Here is a 15041-nt window from a genome sequence, read left to right on the forward strand (position 1 = left end):
GCCATGGCTACTATTATTTTCTTTAATCAGTGAAAGTTAACAGTTGCATAGAATTCATATGAGTTGTAATGACTTGAATTATATCTACTCTATTTACACAGTTTCCTTCCACATGGACCTTCTAGAGATATTTAATTTTATCTATCCAACCTACTCATTAGGGATCTCTATAATTATTTTAAATTGCATGGTCTGCGCCTTCTATGGTGGAAATGCCATTTCCAAGAATAACACTAACCCACCACAACTTGGTTCACCCTATTTTCATTCACTGAGGCAACAGTTTCGAATAGTCAATATCTGTATCTCCCACATAAATCCTTACATGAATTCTCAAACAAATGCATCTCAGCAGAATCCAGATACAAGAAACCAATAAGGTCTTACTCAAACAGTCAAAGCACTGTTCAGGAAAGAGCGACTATTTACATTAGCAACAGTTATGCTCAGTGAGTATCCTGCAATAACATTCAATGAGTGATGAATACACACGTGTTGTTGCATAATTAAAGAAAAGAAAAGAAAAACTCAGGTGTAATTTTAAAGACAACTCCCCCAACAAATTTAAAATATATACAGTGCTGAAAGACATGTCCACTGTTTGCTTGCAGATGCCATGCATTATATTAATAACATAACGCTCAGCTTCAGATATACCCTTTAAAATTCATATCTCATTGGTCTGGTAGATTAAGACCCTTTAATTAGATCATCAGATCCATGCATCTACCTCTGTTATGGCTAAAATGAGCCAAGCATGTCTCGGAGGTAGTGACGTAATCCTCATCGACATCACTATTGAGTCGTATAAGAACTCTTATTGTAGTGATAGGCGGTCATCTTTGGAAGATCCGCCAAAAAGATATAGGTTTGGTAGTTTTTTCTATATGTATACTACCTTTGATTGACTTTTCATCTATGGATAATTTTCTTTTTTTTTTGTGCTTTTTAGGAGACAACCTTGATACAGCGCTTGTCACGAAACATGGAACCATGTCGGCTTTATTGTGTCTCCGCCGCATTCAGTACAGTAAAAGAGTAATTGGATTACATTAAAAAAGCTAAGTACAAGCTATATATAAGCTGAATATTTAAGTTATTGGAAAAAATTTGAAAAATATAGAAAAATAGGATTAGAAGATCGATGAGGATTACGTCACTACCTCCGAGATATGCTTGGCTCATTTTAGCCATAACAGAGGTAGATGCGTGGATCAGATGATCTAATTAAAGGGTCTTAATCTACCAGACCAATGAGATATGAATTTTAAAGGGTATATCTGAAGCTGAGCGTTATATGTTATTAATTTCTTGCTCCCTTCATCTATATAAGAAACTTTGCCTAAGGAAGACGTTTATGCATTATATTAAAACATTAGCAATGCAAACCTGCTAACAATCAGATCTCACTGTGCTCTTCAACCATACACCTTATTATTAGTTAGATGTGTCATGTTCTCCTACAAAAGGCTATGTTGCCATAGACAAAAAACATACAACACTCTTATGTTTAAATTCTATTGCTTCCTAGGATACCAACTGTATTATGCAAGACTGTATTATTTTTTTTTTAAGAGGCGAGTGCATTGTGCATCAAATGAGACCCAGCATAAAGAGACAGAAACCATGAAAAGCAAAATAAGCTTGATCTTCATTTTATGTGATCTGAAATGTTCATTCTATCATTCTGAAGGCCTGATTCAAGAAAGGTTCCATAGACTCAGAATGAGATAAAATCTATTTTGAACAAAGCACTGGGAGGGTAATTCTATAATGGGTGCCTAGATATAGGCATTTGGAAAGTGCCTATTTGAAGCTTATTCTATAAACAAAATTAGATACCTACTTTTCTTTACAGAATACTAGCCTAAGTGGCTGAAAATGTGCCTATATTTAAGGGAAGAAAATTTAACACCAGCCAGATATCCAAAAGACTGCAGGCAGATGATATGATTTTATAAACGATCCTCCAAATTCAGTATATGGTGCTCAAAACTGTGCATGCAAATTTGGGTACATGCAATTTAATTGAATGAGGCAATTACCGCCAATAATTGGGTGAAAATTATTGATGCTAATTAGCAACAATTTGAATTTACATTGCATGTCTTCCTAGTCAGTATTCGATAAAGATATGTGCGAAAATTCTTACATGTGGATCCGTAATGGGGGCATGGCCATGAAAGGGGCATGGGCGGGTCAGGGGCATTCCTAGAATTTGCACGCAGTATTATGGAATATGGCAGATCCGTGACTAACTTATGGACGAGGATTTACACCAGGTTTCCCTTGGTAAAAATCCTCACACCCAAAACTGGGCGCAGATCCTGGTGCTAAGTGTTATTCTATAACCAGTTTCCAACTCGGAGCAGTAGTTATAGAATAGTACTTAGCAGCTGGTTTTTTGGCATACAAACTTGGGTGCCATTTACAAATTCTAGCCCTATATGTGTAAGTATGTGCCCCCTTCATATACTAGCCAAACGTTACTCATGTGAATGCTCAAATGTAAAGTATGCACCACTGCCATTTACGTGTGTGCTTACATAATACACGATAGCCAGCAAAGGTGCTGTGAGAACAGTTCCAGAGAAGGAGAGAACTGTACCCTTTCTCCACTGCCAACTCCAGACTCTGTTCCTTTTATCTTGCTGAACCATATGCCTGTAATAGACTTCCTCAGTCGGTGTGTCAAGCTCCATCTCTGGCCGTCTTCAAATCTAGGCTGCATTTAACTCCTAACCCCTATTTACTTGTTCAGTACCTATGTCTGTTTTATCAATCCCACCTTAAGTAATTCCCTTATACCTTACTTGTTCTGTTTGTCTGTCCTGATTAGATTATAAGCTCTGTTGAGCAGGGACTGTTTCTTACATGTTCAAGTGTACAGTGCTGCGTACGTCTAGTAGTGCTATAGAAACGTTACTAATAGCATAGCAGTAGTAGTATCTTCATTGGTAAGAATTTGTTGGGAAATTGTTTTTAAACTTGGGGAAAGTAGACTTAAAATTAAATAGGTAACCTCAGGGACCTTATTTTGGAGTTACTCTGCTCACTTAAAGGAATTTAAGGACTAGTTTTTCTTAGCATATAAACCAGCTCATTTTCGAAGGAGATCATCGGCCATCTTCTGACACAAATCGGAAGATGGCCAGCGATCTCCTGAACCCGGCCAAATCGATATAATCGAAAGCCGATTTTGGCCAGCGCCAACTGCCTTCCATCACGGAGCCGGCCAAACTTCAAGGGGGCATGTCTGTAGGGTAGCGAAGGTGGGACGGGGCGTGATTTGAGATGGCCAGCTTTGCCCGATAATGGAAAAAAGAAAGCCGGCCTTGTCGAGCATTTCGCCGGCTTCACTTGGTCCCTTTTTTTTCAGAACCAAGCTTCAAAAAGGTGCCCCAACTGACCTAATGACCACTGGACGGAATCGGAGATGACCTCCCCTTACTTCCCCAGTGGTCACCAACTTCCACCCACCCCAAAAAAATATATATATTTTTTGCCAGCCTCAAATGTCATACCCAGCTCCCTGACAGCAGTATGCAGGTCCCTGGAGCAGTATTTAGTGGGTGCAGTGCACTTCAGGCAGGTGGACCCAGGCCCATCCCCCCTACTTGTTACACTTGTGGTGGTAAATGTGAGCCCTCCAAAACCCACCCGAAACCCACTGTACCCACATGTAGATGCCTCCCTTCACCCATAAGGGCTATGGTAGTGGTGTACAGTTGTGGGGAGTGGGTTTTGGGGGAGATTTGGGGGGCTCAGCACCCAAGATAAGCGAGGTATGCACCTGGGAGCTATTTTTGAAGTCCACTGCAGTGCCCCCTAGGGTGCCCAGTTGGTGTCCTGGCATGTCAGGGAGACCAGTGCGCTACAAATGCTGGCTCCTCCCACAACCAAATGCCTTGGATTTGGCCGGGTTTGAGATCGCTGGCATTAGTTTCCATTATCGGCGAAAACTGATGCCAGCCATCTCAAACCCGGCAATCTCTGACATTTGGCCGGCCCCAACCGTATTATTGAAACGCAAGATGGCCGGCCAGCTTTTTCGATAATACGGTTCGGGACCGCTGTTTGCGGCGCTGGCCAAATAGATGGCCAGCAATCTATTTGGCCAGCGCCGTTCGATTATGCCCCTCAAAGTCTCTGTTACAGTTCCATAGGCTAGCATTTAAGGTTTGTTTGTTTTTTACAGATACTATAATATCAGTATATAACACAGCTAATAAGCACAGGAAGCCTCAATTTAGACTTTAATTCCCACCCACCCACCCCAACTGCCACCCGCCCCTGGCCTCACCTCTGAGTTACTGTCCCTTGAACCAATTAGGAGGCTACAAATTTAATTTACAATATGTCATGTTTTGACTGTGCAACCCTTCTACTAGCTAGACTTCACTGGTTACTCAAAAAAGTCAGTGTCTATTGCAAAATCTGTATTTTTATTCATTATTTATGGAATAGCTCCAAACTACATGCGATCACTAATAGAACTTCCTGTATGTAATGCAGTCTCTGAAGCAAAAGACTACCTTACATTTCCCCAACTGTAGAATGATAGTTTATAAATCTGTCTTATCTATAGGCTTCACCTATTTGACCACAAATTGGTGGAATTCAATACCAAAGTTAATTAAATATCAATATAATTATCTTCAGTTCCGCAAATCCCTGAAATCACACCTCTTTAACAAATTCCTGTCAACAGAAAATGTATCTCTGTCTAATCTCTTTATAATATCAAATTATATGAAATGTATCAATAATATATTTTTAGTTTACATTAGTTCAATTCTTTATTCACTTATAACTATAATTCTTGCAGTAACTTACATTGTATGAAGCTATAATTAATTTATTATTTATTTATTACATTTGTACCCCGCGCTTTCCCACACATGGCAGGCTCAATGCGGCTTACATAGTAACAATATAAAGAATTACAAATTTGTAAAAAGAATATACAGTTTGTAGTGAACACAAAATTAATGGGGTTAACAGATAAGTAAATTGAACATAAGAGGAATTTCTATTGCACTGTTATTATTATCTCTTCTCTCAATGTTATAATAATGATTGCTTTTTGCTGCCCATTGAAGCCAATATGTTATTCTACATCCTTTTTATATTCTTCTGATTATTCAACTTATAATTATTTTAGGGGCCCTTTTACTAAGCGGCGTAGGCGCCTACACACGCGTCAATTTTTAGCTACCGCCTGGCTACTGCATGGCCCTTGCGGTAATTTCATTTTTGACGCATGTCCGCTACACCTGTCGGAAAATAATATTTGTTTTCTGATGCGTGGCAAAAACTGGGCGGTAATAGTCGTTCTATGCATGTAGATGATTATTGCACGGTTACCGCCTGAGACTTTACCGCTAAGTCAATGGCTGGCGGTAAGGTCTCAGACTCAAAATGGACATGCGCCAATTTTTATTTTGCCGCACGTTCGTTTTTGGCAAAAGGCCTTTTTTTACAGGAATGCTGAAAAATGGATCTGTGTGCACCCAAAACACGTGCCTACACTAAGGCAGCCCATTTTGCGGTGCACCTTAGTAAAAGGGCCCCTAAATCTACTGGCACTACTTTGTTCCTTTCACCACCATACTGATTTCATGTTGTAAGCCACATTGAACTCAAGATTCCTTGGGATAATGTGGGATATAAATAACTACTACTACTAATCATTTCTAAAGCGCTACTAGACGTATGCAGCGCTGTACACTTGAACAAGGAGAGACAGTCCCTGCTGGACAGAGCTTACAAATAAATAAAATTAGGGCATCTGTTTTTTATAATGAATAAGGCACAAAAGGGTGCCCTAAATGATCAGATGACCACTGGAGGGAATCAAGGATGACCTCCCCTTACTCCCCAATGGTCACTGACCCCCTCCCAACCCCCCAAAAATGTGATTAAAAACATTACTTGTCAGCCTCTATGCCAGCCTCAGATGTTATACTCAGGTCCCTGGAGTAGTCTAGTGTTGGGTGCAGTGCACTGCAGACAGGTGGACCCAGGGCCATACCTCCCCCTATCCATTACACTTGTGGAGGAAAACTGTGAGCCCTTCAAAACTCACCAGAAACCCACTGTACCCACATATAGGTGCCCATTTCATCTGTAAGAACAATGCTAGTGGTGTAAAGTTGGGGGTAGTGGGTTTGGGTTGGGTTTTGGGGGGCTCAGCATGCAAGATAAGGAAGCAATGGTGAGATGTGTGCCAGGGAGCATTTTATGAAGTCCACGGTAGTGCCCCCTAGGGTGCCCTATTGCTTTCCTGGGATGTCTGGGAGACCAGTATACTAAAAATGTTGGCTCCTCCTACATCCTAATGGCGTGATTTGTGCTTTTTGCAATTGGACTTTTTTTTTTAATGGACCGAAATACAAAACGTCCAGATCATAAAATCTTGTTCACAACAGTATTTTTGAAAAAAAGGATATATGTTTTTCTTTTTTGAAAATGACCTTCTTTCCTATTCAGATTTTGGACGTTTTTTGCAAAACTACCAAGTCGGACTTAGATGTTGTATCTAAAATGCCCCTCTATGTAACTTTGCTGTCTAAGTGCTCATGCCTCTTTCCTCCCCCCTCCCTCTCCACGGGTACAAGCATGAGTACTTCCAATTTCAAAGTGGTCAGGCCTAGTGGAAAGTTCAAAGGGTGAGGGTGATTTTGCAGTGATTTCCACACTCTGTGCTACATCCATGTGGCATTCTCCCCCCTGACCCCCGCTGCTTCGACTTCCAAATCTAAGTTCTGGCTTCCTTCCTCCTTCCTAAGTCCTACTGTCTCATCTAGATCACCACACTAGGGCCAGCACTTGGCACATGCAAACTCATACACGCTAATAGAAAAGCACCAATACACTCTCTTCTGAATTTTCTTCCCCTTACTCTCACTACACTTAAAACTCCACCCACAGATAAAATTGTTATACCCTAATGTTCTCCTGCTATTGTTCTATCGCCCTATCATTTCCCCATTGCTACATTCCATTGTTCTATTCCCAGATGATACTTGACTTTGACTTCCCATAACTCTCCACAACGTACCCCATAATCGTACTGTGACCAATTGTATTTCGATCATTCACAATGTATTGTAAGCCACAATGAGCCTGCAAATAGGTGGGAAAATGTGGGATACAAATGCAATAAATAAATAAATAAATTTGTGCTGCGTGCCGCCGCTGATCTTACTGCCACCAGCGAACTTTGTGCTGCATGCTGCTACCACTGCTGATCTGACTGCTGTGGTGCTGGCGGGCTGAAGGTAACGCCAGAGGCCCCTTGAAGCTGTGGGGCCCCTTGAAGCTGTGAGGCCAAGGGCAGCTGTCCTGTTTGCCCCCTCCTAATGCTGGCCCTGCCAAGCCGGCTGTTGACTACTTAGGTATGGGGACACACACACCCACATACCTGACAACAGCTGTAATAATGACCCTACCCATAAAACAGCTCAGAGGCATACTACCTCTCAGCCAGTGCCTGGCCACCCAGGGCCCTCCAGCAGGGCAATGACCCCTTCTTGAATGCCCATAGGGAGACAGCCCTCTCAGTGAACAAACAGATATCACATCAGTGGCTCTGGTGTTCCTTGCTATGTCAGCTCATTGGTGACACAGAGATATTGTCTGTGTAACAACCAGCAGCCCCCAGCTGTCCCCATCCCTGCCTACTGAGAGCCAGGTTTACCATTATGGATCTCAACTGCAAACCTTTTAAACACACGTCACCCCCCCCCCCCCCCAGCTGATGCATAGCCTGTCCCAGACCAGCCTGCAGCTGAGAGACTCTGGGAGTAGGTAGTAATGGACCCTGCCCCTTCATCCCATGAACGGGCCACACCCAGCATGGGGATGTCTAGGAGGAGGAGGACCCCTGGACAGACATGCCCCTGCTGGAGGGGGGAAAAGGAGCAGAGGAAGAGCTCTCCCAGGCAGCAACGCAGCATGTGATTGCATCTGAACTCCCCCCCCCCCCCCCCCCCCCGGAAACAGATGCCACGCCTGTTGAATGCTCACCCTTACAGCCACCCTAGGCCTGTGCAGCAGTTGCTTGGAGCCCTATGCAACATACAGGGGTAAATCCTCACTGAGCTGAGGATGCTCTGTGAAGAGCAATTTCAGCCAGAATGAAGGCCATGGACCTAATTTTTGTTACGTAGTTTGCTGTTTTATTTTTGTCACAAATGAAATGTTTACAGTCATTTGCATACAATACAAAGGTCTCTGCCTCCACTCTCTAAAATATGTGTACATTCCCCAATATGCAAGGCTGACAACTGCTGTGGTTTAAACTTGTTTTGGACTTTATAGATTTCTGTTTAAAAAGTTAGTCATCTCGGAGACATCTGATCCAGGATTTTTTAAACAGAAAAAATAGAAAAGGAAAGAAGAAAATATAGAGTTTTCACATTTAAGCTAAGTGCAAGTTTGATTAATATATTGAGTCAAGTTAATGAATGAAAGTTTAAGAATATTAAAATTACGTATCAATGAAGAGTACATGCCCACCATAAAAAATGCCTGGCTCATATTATAGCCTGAATGGTGGTGACATGGTTATCTGATAGATCCTATATCTAGATATCCCTTTAAGATTGTATGAACAAGGTGATAAAGATATACTGGGAGTTGGGTAGTAATATAAGGATTGTATATGAGGAACCCCCTCCACTAAATATAACTGATACCGTATAAACTAAATGTAGTCATGGGCATTTACGAATGCCTACGCCTAAGTTAGGTGCAGGGTGGGTGTATTCTGTAACAGCGCGCTTTGGGGGTCTTTTACTAAGATGCGCTGGCATTTTAGCACACGTTAAAAATAGGTGCATGCAAAAGACGCCCATAGGAATACATTGGTGTCTTTAGCACTTAGTGCACGCCTATTTTTAGCAGGTGCTACAAATTCCAGCGTGCCTTAGTAAAAGACCCCCATAGTTTTTTTTAGTAACACCCACGATCTGCTCATTCCATGCCCATGGACATTCCCTCTTTCACAATCTGTGTCTTAGAATTTATGCACATCACTTTTACACAATACACCTAGGGCCCCTTTTACCAAGCTGTGGCAAAAAAGGGCCGGTGCAGGCATCACCGCATGTTTTACACGCACGCCGAGGCCCCCTTTTACTGCAGCTGGTAAAAGGGAATGCTTGCTTTCCTACAGGAAATGGCAGGGTAGCTAGTAAAACACCTGCTGAGCAGCCATTTCAGGGGAGGAGCCCTTACCACCACCCACTGAGGTGGCGGTAAGGGCTCCTGCTTTAACCTGGCGGTAACCGGGCAGCATGCATTTTTGTAGCGCTGGAAATAATTGTGTGCTAGGGATGGGAAGTACCGCCTGGCTGCTGCAGTAGCCCGGCAGTACTTCCTGTTTAGCGAGCAGTAAGCCCGCGTTGGGCTTACCACCACTTAGTAAAAGGAGCCCATAGAAAGTTGTGCATGTAAATTCTAATTAATGCCAATTAGTGTCAATAATTGCTTGTTAAGTGGCAATTACCGGCGCTGATTGGCTTAAGATAATTACGCTGTGCGTTCTAATCAGAATATGATCTGATCTGCATGCGCAACTCTCAAGTCACACTGCAAATAATCTTGGGGATTGTGTGCAATTCCGGTCACCACTTCTCAAAAAAGACAGAGCAGAATTAGAAAAGGTACAGAGAAGGGGGACCAACATGATAAAGAGGATGGGATAAACTGCCTGTGAGGAAAGCTTACAGAGGCTGGGGCTCTTCAGTTTGGAGAAGAAATGGCTGTGGGCAGATATGGAATGAACTTCCTCCTGCCATCCGTAATAAGGCCTCAAGTTCAAGACACTTCACAAAACCTATTTTTTTTCACCCTGGCCTTCGACCCCAACAGTTAAATACCTGGGGTCCCTGACCTTTAAGGGTTGGACTACTTGGGTGGCCGGATACTCAGTACTGAATTTGGAGATTTATGAGTGTGAAAGTTCTGGATTGTTTGTGGTCCTCTGCCCGATCTGAACCATGTAATTCCTTTTTTATTTGTCCTATATATTTTTAGATTGTACACTGCTTAGATCTATGAGTCAGTATAAGTGGTGTAAAAAGTTTTAGTCAACAATATAATCAAGGTCTATAAAATGCTGAGTAGAGTGGAATGGGTGCACGTGAATCGCTTGTTCACTCTTTCCAAAAACACAAGGACTAGGAGGCATGCAATGATGTTACTAAGTAGTGCATTTAAAACAAATCAGAGAAAGTATTTCTTCACTCAACATGTAATTAAGCTCTAGAATCCATTGTCAGAAGGTTTAGACAAGTTCCGAAAAAAAAAATAAATAAATCCATAAACCAGTATTAAGGTGAACTTGGGAAAACCCACTGTAGAATCCTGGGATAAGCAGCATAAAATCTGTTTTACTGTTTTGGGATCATGACAGGTACATGTGACCTGGATTGACCACTGTTGGAAACTCGATACTTGACTTGATGGACTTTAGGTCTGTCTCTGTATGGCAATTCTTATGTACTTCTGATAGAGGAGTATCCTGGTTTTCTTGCAGCTTGACATGGAGGTGATTTGGGGACCGTTTTACTAAGCTGCGTAGGCGCCTATGCATGACCAATGCGCATCAATTTGAAATTACTGCCCAGCTATTGCGTTGCCCAGGCGGTAATTTCATCTTTTACGCGTGTCCACTATGCATTCCGGAATGCAATTTTTAGTTTCCAGCGCACGGGTGGTAATTCGCATTGTACGTGTGTTGACCATTACTGCCTGGTTAAAGCGTGAGACCTTACCGCTAAGTGAATTGGTGGCGGTAAGGTCTCAGACCCAAAATGGATGTGCGCCATTTTAATTTTGCCGCACGTCCATTTTTGTTTTAAAAAAAGCGCCATTTTTTACAGGCGCGTTTCAGCACGCGTCCAAAACACATGTCTACATTAGAACAGGATCTCCAAGTTGTGTTGCCATACCTCTTCACAAGGAGTCATGGATATAATGTTCAATTTCCTTTGTAGTTATGAGGAAACTGCTGCGTGATTTCAGCTGATTTTCTCTTGCCATAGTGTGACTATGGAGAGCATCTGGATTCCTTTCTTTTCAGCTTTTTCTTTGTATAACTTGCCACAGGTTTTCAGATCTCTAGTGACACTGTTCAAGCAAGGATATACAGCCTGTTGAAATTAGTCAGTTTACAGCAGCCAGTGATAATTTGGCTGCTATTATTCATCACTGGGTCAATTTTCATAGCAAGGGCAGAGTGTTCCCCTACTGATGCAAGTTCTGATCCCAGTTAGATGTAAGTTTATAACCATATGAATGCTGTCATTTTATTTGCTTTTTCTATACAGATCTTGAAAGAAAGCATGCAGGCCAGGTTAAATCATTCAGTGATGTATCATTCCAGTTGGTGCTTCAATGTTTGCACAGCTGCATAGGTGGATCAGGCTGACCTGCATCTTTCTGGGATTTAGCTAGTCATAGTAACATAGTAAATGATGGCAGATAAAAGACCTGTTCGGTCCATCCAGTCTGCCCAACAAGATAAACTCATTTTACATGGAATGTGATATTTTATATGTATACCCAAGTTTGATTTGTCCTTGCCTTTCTCAGGGCACAGACCGTAGAAGTCTGCCCAATACTGTTCTTGTACTAAGTTATGAAGCTAAAGTTGAAGCCCCTTAAAATTTATACTCCTGCCCATCCTTATCTATTCAGTCACGATCAGGGCGTAGACCGTAGAAGTCTGCCCAGCTCCCGTTTTGCTTCCCAATTACCGGCGTCGCCACCCAATCTCCGCTAAGATTCCACGGAACCATTCCTTCTAAACAGGATTCCTTTGTGTCAGTACCTTTGTGAAAATTTCTGAGCTACTCCATCTTTCAAGCCATTTGCCTTGTATGAATTGGGGGGGGGGGGGGGGTGTTATTACAAAGTGGCAGTAAGCCCTACCGCAGACTTACCACATGCCAATCTGGAGCTACTGCCACCCAACATGAGCGTCGGCAGTAGTTCCACCCCAGCGTGTGGTATTTCTGGTGCTAGTGGAAACATTTATTTTGTTTTATTTATTTGTTACATTTGTATCCCATATTTTCCCACCTTTTGCAGGCTCAATGTGGCTTACATAGTATCATAACGGTGTCTGCCAATTCCGGTATGAACAAATGCAAGGTGATATTGTGGTAGAATAAGGTTCTTGTATGTTAAATACACTGGGGTAACTTAGAGAGGAAGAGGATGAGTTAGGATATGTCCATTACGGTCTTTGGTTTCGTTATGTCGCAGGTACCCAGGTTTTTTATGTTGGGTCGGTGGGGTATGCCTTTCTGAACAGGTTTGTTTTTAGTACTTTTCGGAAATTTAGGTGGTCGAGTATAGTTTTTACTACTTTTGGCAGTGCGTTCCATAGTTGTGCGCTTAAATAGGGAAAGCTGGATGCGTAAGTTGATTTGTATTTGAGTCCTTTGCTGCTTGGGTAGTGGAGATTTAGGTATAATCGTGCTGATCTTGTAGTGTTTCTGGTTGGCAGGTCTGTGAGGTCTGTCATGCATCCCAGGGCTTTGCCATAAATAATTTTATGAACTATTGTGCAGATTTTGAAAGCAATACGTTCTTTGATTGGGAGCCAGTGCAGTTTTTCTCGGAGGGGTTTGGCGCTTTCAAAACGCATTTTTCCAAATATAAGCCTGGCTGCTGTGTTTTGGGCGGTCTGAAGTTTCTTTATGATTTATATTTGAAAAATAGTTCCACAAACGCTAACCCAGCGGTAATCGGGCAGCACCGCGTGCTACCTGGTTACTGCTGGGTTAGTATGGGAGCCGTTACCACCATCTCAATGGGTGGGGGTAAGTGCTTCCCCCTCTCCCGCATGGCCGCACGGTAAGTGAAATCTTACCACATGGCCATTTGTTTTTCATCTGTTTTACTCGCTGTGGTAAAAAGGGTCTCATCACATGGTAAAAATGGCCCCCACCAGTAGCGAGGGCCCCTTTTAAAGTAGCTTGGTAAAAGGACCCCTGGGTTTGGTTTATTTCACATACTGGTTTTCCTAATGTGCAGTAGGACTGTGCTACCTTAACTCCCATCTCCCATCTCAGGAAAAAGAAACTTAAAAAAAAAAAGAGCAAGTGTATTGCAAGACTGAAGTTTGGTATCCGGAAAATAGTAGATAGGCAGGTTTCTAACTACATCACACAGTACAACTGGGCAAAAAGTGATTTCTGTTATGCACATGATCAGATGTAGCTATGTTTTCTTTTGAAGCAAAAAAAGAAAAGCAGCAACAGAATAGCTAACAGAAACAGATTTTTTTAATTAATAAAGATTTATATATCTTTAATTGTTCTCTTAATTTTCCTTGCGCTCTACTACTGTACTGCACTGTCTACATGAGCAAACCTTGATCATCAGGGAGTTCTCAACCCATAGTGGAAATGTGAAATACTGACTGTTTTAAGGTGGTGGCACATCTTAAAGCATCTGGGAAACTTTCCTCAAACGCTGCCACTAACAGATTTAAAGACTCCAGTAATATTAACTGATGGTTTTAGAGAAAACTGTCTATGTGACCACAAGCAAGAAGCCTCTCAAAAATTTCTTGTACCGGTAAAGATCTAGGAGCTCGTGAAAAAAGAAGAAAAAAAACACCTGTTTTCAAAGACATGAAACCAAACGTTAGGTTTATAAAGAAGGTCCTCCTTCTTCCTTATTTACAGCTGCAACTATTTCCCTTGTTTAAATGAGATTTGCACGGCTGTGCAAAGTAGGTGATCGGAAGATACGAAGGGCTGTATAGATAAGTTACATCCCACAAATAAAGGATGTTCGTTATCTTAAGATCTTAAGCTTCCAGAAAACTTGTTTCTGCTATTAAAAAAAAAAAAGTGGGTTGGAACTTTTTAAGGCCATTTCACAATTTTTTATGGTTTACTGGAACCTTGCTGTTGTTAGAAATACTGTTACAAGGATTCTTTCAAATGCACACAGCGCTGGCGTCTCAGGTTTGAAGCAAAACTCAGGAGAACCAACTTCTCATCAACCAAAATACTTCAACACCCCCAAAGTTTTGAAAGCGGAACACAGCACTAATGTTCCACCTTGCAGCCGATGATGCTCAAGCCCATCAGTGGGCGCTCTGGTGTGGCCCCGGGATTAGTGGGTGGGGGAAGGGGGTGGGATGCAGGGACCAGAGCACAACTAGGACTGGAAAAGGGTAAGAAAGAAGCGAAGTGGCAGTACCTACCTGCACGCTGGGATTTTCCAGCACCTCCATCTGGATCTCCTGCGAAGCAGATGGCGTTTTGGACATGTTGCTGTGGACCATTTGATAAGGTAAATAAAAGAGATTTTTTTTTCAAGACAGCCCAGAACAAAAACGAATCATGAATACAAATACAATATCCAATACGATCCAGTCCAGTCTGAGTGAAACACCTGCAGATCCTGGCTCTGGGCTTGCCCTGCTCCTGCCCCGGCCGCTTAAGCTACTGCTGCGGTTGCTGCCACTGGCGCCCGGGGCTGGGAGGGGAGGAGGCGGGGCGCCAGCGAAGGGGCGGGGTCCCGGGGACGAGGGAGGAGGGACGGTGATTCCTACGACGACGCCAGGGAGGGCGGAGAGGGTGGCGCCTGGCTGAACTCTGCAGATCGGCTTCGGGCAGGCGTCCGTGTTTGTAAAGATTGCAGGACAGGACTAATGGCATAAAAAAACAATTCGGTATATTTCACACTGGATTGCACAGGATGCCGTTCAGTGACATTCGCCAAGGGTCCTAGTTTAAACTTCTCGTACTGACCTTTAAATGCATCCACTCTGCAGCCCCCCATTACCTCTCCGCTCTCATCTCTCCCCCCTACATTCCTTCCGGTGAACTCTGCTCACTGGACAAATCTCTCTTGTCATCCCTACCCCCTACCCCCCCCCCCCCCCCCCCCTCACGCCTTCTCCACTGCTAACTCCAGGCTTCGTTCAGTTTCTCTCATAGCACCTTATGCCTGGAATGACTTCCTGGACCTAGACTATAGGTCTAACTCCATCTCTGGAGTGGCCT

General features: G+C 42.8%; 1 protein-coding gene across 1 annotated transcript in view; it reads right to left on the reverse strand.

Annotated features, from left to right (window-relative positions):
* CACNB2 (calcium voltage-gated channel auxiliary subunit beta 2) overlaps nt 1-14452 on the reverse strand; it is a 765511-nt gene extending 751059 nt beyond the window's left edge. Inside the window, exon 1 of the mRNA XM_030199481.1 lies at nt 14237-14452. Coding sequence (XP_030055341.1) covers nt 14237-14317 — 81 coding nt within the window. The 5' untranslated portion in view covers nt 14318-14452. The remainder of the gene's footprint in view (nt 1-14236) is intronic.
* Between the last annotated feature and the right edge of the window lie 589 nt (nt 14453-15041).

This window comes from Microcaecilia unicolor, chromosome 1 (assembly GCF_901765095.1).
Source record: "Microcaecilia unicolor chromosome 1, aMicUni1.1, whole genome shotgun sequence".
Classification (NCBI taxonomy): Eukaryota; Metazoa; Chordata; class Amphibia; order Gymnophiona; family Siphonopidae; genus Microcaecilia; species Microcaecilia unicolor.